The sequence below is a fragment of the Cynoglossus semilaevis genome, chromosome 17 (assembly GCF_000523025.1).
Source record: "Cynoglossus semilaevis isolate Cse_v1.0 chromosome 17, Cse_v1.0, whole genome shotgun sequence".
Lineage (NCBI taxonomy): Eukaryota > Metazoa > Chordata > Actinopteri > Pleuronectiformes > Cynoglossidae > Cynoglossus > Cynoglossus semilaevis.
Window position 1 is genome coordinate 7,088,081 of NC_024323.1, and position 4,826 is coordinate 7,092,906.

Here is a 4,826-nt window from a genome sequence, read left to right on the forward strand (position 1 = left end):
AAACGAGAAATTCTACTGCTCTGCATGTCAGCACTATCTATTATGTTATTGACCGGAGGAGATAGGGTAAGATCAAAAGAATTAGACAGGAAACGAAAGGGAGCCAGGAGTGGAAATGAGAAGAGCACGAGGAGTAGGAGCCAATATAAGAGGCAGGAGGAGGATTTTATGGAAGAGGAACACATCTTAAAATAAAAATTAATGCGAGGGACAATAGAAGTAAATGAATGGATCCGGACATTGGTATGAAAGAATCATCCGCCGAACGCTTTGTCGTTGCCGGCAAAAGAAGTTAACCACTTTGTGCTGAACTTCTTGAAGACAAAAGAATTCAAATTCAATGCAACAGTGCTCACTCCAGATCTGTGTCCTACTTAGAGTGCCTTGTGAAATCTGAAGTGCAAAATCAGACAATAGGGAGCACAAGTTGTTGAACAATTTCCAGTCTTTCATTCAGCAAGAACAGGCGGAAAAACTGCAACAATTACAACTTTCCTCAGTTGCTAAACTTGAAAAATAAGAATGTGACCCACTTTTAAACTTGCATTTCTTTCTACTTTTTACTGTGTCGCATGTATTAACTCTTTAGATTAGTTTAGTTTTGACAATGTCATTTGCTTTAGATTAATCAGAATTATTGAAAATGTGATAAATATCTATAAATAATATAATTTAAGTAATAAAAATATAAAGTGATGTAATTTTGACAGCCACAATTAAATCTTGTTTGCACGACGTATCGACCGGTGTTTCAACACAAGGACATTTCATGAAGACCCTCGTGTTTATCCACAGTGAAAGCTGTATTTTTCACAGAATAACAACACAAGGCTGAGGAGAAGATCCATGGATTTCATTTCAGGGCTCTCCTCAAACGGTGACCCCGTGGCACCAATTTAGAAACTGCTCTCCTCAACATAATTTTGCAACCCAGAAAATGATGGATGTTTATCTTCACCTTTCATTCTCAATCACATTAAGAGCAGGAAGTTGGCAGGAGATTCAGAGCAACTGTGCAGAACTGTCTCTCTTTCCAAGGCAGTTGTTGTCTTTGCAAACATGGCCTTACAGTGAATGTTTGATATTTCATTACAATTTGTAGAAACGATATTTATTTGTTTTTCACAAGGAAATGTGTGGATGTACTGATTCAGTTATTGGTGGTTATTACTAACATGTGCTGATCCAGTGTCTAGTGTTTAATTAGATTGTACCGTGAAGTTTGCTCACTTTCTGTTCTCTTCAGTTGCCTATGCTAACACTTTATAATTATTTTATTTATTATAAATATTTTATATTTATTTTATTTTGCTGTAGATCTTCAGGTATGGCCCTTCCTGCTCCCTACTATCAGCCGGAGGAGGATGATGAACGGCCCTTCATTTGCTCTCTACCGTCTGATAATGGCATCATGTCATGCTCCGACGTGCCTACGAGGCGTGAAGGAGGACGCACCTGCTGCCTGGACAAAGAAGATGCTCTTCACCGCCAGGCTCTAGGCTTGACCCTCGAGCCACTGGCCAATGGCAGTGGTGCTGGTCTTTGTATCAACTGGCACCAGTACTACACCCGCTGCCACACAGGAAGTAGTAACCCCCACAAAGGCGCCATAAACTTTGACAATATTGTCTACGCCTGGATTGTCATTTTCCAGGTAACGTTTGTGGTTCTTCCTCATTTTTCTGCCTTTGCCCAGTTTCCTGTCATTAACATGGATATGTTTTTTATGTTGGCTCCTAGGTGATCACTCTGGAGGGCTGGGTGGAGATCATGTATTATGTAATGGACGCCCACTCCTTTTACAACTTCATTTACTTCATCCTGCTCATCATTGTAAGTAACATTTACTATGACATCCATTTTTTATTTATCAGCTTCCATTGCTTCCAGCTGACTCATAAATTATTCAATGTGTTCTGATGATTAAACAATAAATAAAGAATGAAATGTAACTGTAATCATTCCATCCCAGAGATGGAAAACAGTCCTAATATCATTTCCAATATATGCTGACATCTGAGGCCGGCTCCTATCAGTGAATTAAATGAGGACATTTCCTGAGGGTTAATAGACCTGTGATAATCCATAAAAGCATAAAGGACTTTTTACAACCAATGTCTTTAGGAAATAAGGAAGGAGGGAGATGATATTTAAATTGTGGTGAGAGAGAATGGTGGAAGGGAAGGGGATTAGGAATTGTGTGTGTGCAAAAAACACTTATCCTACCAGTGCTGACTATAACGATAGTTGATTGTTATTTAGTTTTGTTTATTTGTCATAAACTGTCTGTGTAACAGTTTGTTGTAAGAATTTAGTGTGTTTAGGAAAGTAAATATTAAAAGTTTGGCATTTGTGCACCATTAACATAAGGAACAAAACACACAGGCAGTAAAACTGAAAAACCAAAGATGTAGGAGACTGTGATGGCAATGAAAATAATTAAAGGATGAGGAGAAAGGAGAGGAGAGGAAAATAGAGAAGAGGAGAGGGTGTGAATGTATGTATACATGAGACATGACCTACAGTAGGTGAAAAGAGTCTTGAGGCTGTGGCTGTGGCGGAGGCAGATGTCTTGCACTATTTACCCCAAAATGACGAACATTGTTGTGTTCGCTCCCCATGGTCTCAAATTAATGACAGGCTGAGCTTTTGTGAGACTGCAGGAGAGCTCCCCATGGTCTCAAATTAATGACAGTCTGAGCTTTTGTGAGAAAAAAACTAGTAAGAATCCCGAGTGATGAATGGGAATCTGTCCTGCTCCCTGCGCCAGGAGCTGCTCTCTCACATGGATCCTCCAGAGGTCCATACTGAATGACAACCTCAGGAAAAAGTCTCAGACTAAATCTTTGGACATTTTTCTTTATATGTAAGAACCTGGGCGAGGTGCTCACCATTTGGCACCTGCACTTGCCTGCAGCACATGCTTGAATTTCAGTGTCTGTGTGTTTTGAGCTGGAATCTTGCTGGAAGTCCTGAAAATGTTGAATGATTTCCAGAGGGCATTAAAGTGCTGCGCAGAGACACCGGTCACCTTGACTCTATCATTCTTTTGTCGGCCTCGGTCTTTACACTTATCATTTCTAATCCTCTCTTCTGTCCTGTGTGTGCGTGTGTGTCTGTGTGAGTACACATGCATAATGCAGTATTGCACCTGAATGTGTGATATCGAGCTGCCCTCCCTCATTATGCACAAAGCTGTTTTCTGATCAGAAGCACAGAATAGTCTCACATTCACACACACACAGATGCAAACCTGGAGGTAAATCAAAGCTCTCCACACCTGCAGGACTGCTTTGACCCACAGGGCACAGATGGTCATCAGTCCCCCCCCCCATTCACACACATGCACACACTCTATCTCTCGCTCCCATACACAGAATATTTTATCTCTCCTGCTTTTTCTGTCCAGGTGATTGTTTCTTTAACACTCTACATTAGCAGTTATTGATCTAATCATTGGTCTGTAACCAGATTGCAGTGGCAGCCGTTTCTGCAGTTCCAACTGTGATACACTGTATTGGCAGTAAAAACGACAACCAGCACTATTTCATCTTTTCATTCTGAACCAGTTTGGCCTTTTATACCACAGTGTAACATTTACATATGTAGAAAAACACAGTCTCTATAAGGAAGAATTTAAGAAGTAAGAGTCCAGAATAAGAATGGAGGAGGAGAAGAGGGGGGAGAGGAGGGGGGAGAGAGGGTGCTTTTAATAGGAAAACCATAATTTCAAAAGTATTAGTAAATAGAAGTATTTTTTTAAAAAGAATCATGTTATTACAGTCAAGACACTGACTTTAAATAACAACTTAATATTTATTTAAAGAGAAAAAAGTGAAGCCAAGTCTGACTCATACAGTAAAAAGGAAGAAAGAGAGAAATATATTAACATGCTGAACTTTGCCTTGGGTTTGTGTGGGCTTTGTCTGCTCAAATCAGGCCTGATTTGGTAGGAAGCCAATCCATTCCTCAATCCCTGTAGTACTAGTGCGAACATTTCTACAAGGAGGTTTGGAACAAAGTTCAATAAATGTAGGTTTAATGAAAAATAATTTAGGATTAAACATGTCAATTCCTCATGGGGTTTCCGTAACCTTAATTTAATGTTTGTACCTTGATTATTGAAGTAAGATGTAGGTAAACATTTCTACTTTTTCATCCAGTCTTCCCGTTCTAAACTGCGTATGTCCTACTGTTCTGTTCCACATCCTCACAGATTGGTTCGTTCTTCATGATCAACTTGTGCCTGGTTGTTATCGCCACCCAGTTCTCAGAGACCAAACAGCGGGAGCACCAGCTGATGCAGGAGCAGAGGGCACAATGCCTGTCCTCCTCCACCCTGGCCAGCATGGCCGAGCCAGGGGACTGCTATGAAGAGATCTTCCAATTGGTCTGCCACGTCCTCCGCAAAGCTAAGAGGAGGTCAGCAGCTTTCTACTACACACTGAGGGGCAAGCCCATACCAGCTGGTGGAGGCAGGGGCAACAGGCGCAGCGGAGGAAACATGAACGGGGAGCAGCATTATTCAAGGCATCCAGGAGGTAAGTATTTGTTCACTTTAGTTTGGCCAAAGGTGTGAATGTGAGTGTGAATAGTTGTTTGTCTCTACGTATTCGTGTAATGGATTTGGAAACTGTCAAGGTAATAATCCCACCTTCGCCTGATTCCTGAAGAAAATAAAACAACACATTTTTTTATAGAAAAACCACAAAATAAATGTGCTCTTTACAACTGGTATTTTTGCCTAAGTTGCTCATCAGTCCATGGTTGCTATTCTCCTCTTTATAAGACTCCAGAGTAGCTGTCTTCACACCCATGCATCTGTA

General features: G+C 40.7%; 1 protein-coding gene across 2 annotated transcripts in view; it reads left to right on the forward strand.

Annotated features, from left to right (window-relative positions):
- cacna1ia (calcium voltage-gated channel subunit alpha1 Ia) overlaps positions 1 to 4,826 on the forward strand; it is a 55,392-nt gene that overhangs the window by 16,373 nt on the left and 34,193 nt on the right. Inside the window, exons 5-7 of one of the 2 annotated variants that reach the window (XM_008329672.3) lie at positions 1,318 to 1,654; positions 1,741 to 1,833; positions 4,217 to 4,541. In XM_008329672.3, the coding sequence (XP_008327894.1) occupies positions 1,318 to 1,654; positions 1,741 to 1,833; positions 4,217 to 4,541 (755 nt within the window). Of the gene's footprint in view, positions 1 to 738; positions 1,655 to 1,740; positions 1,834 to 4,216; positions 4,542 to 4,826 lie in introns of those variants that run through there. The other variant, XM_017040578.2, reaches the window with a different exon arrangement.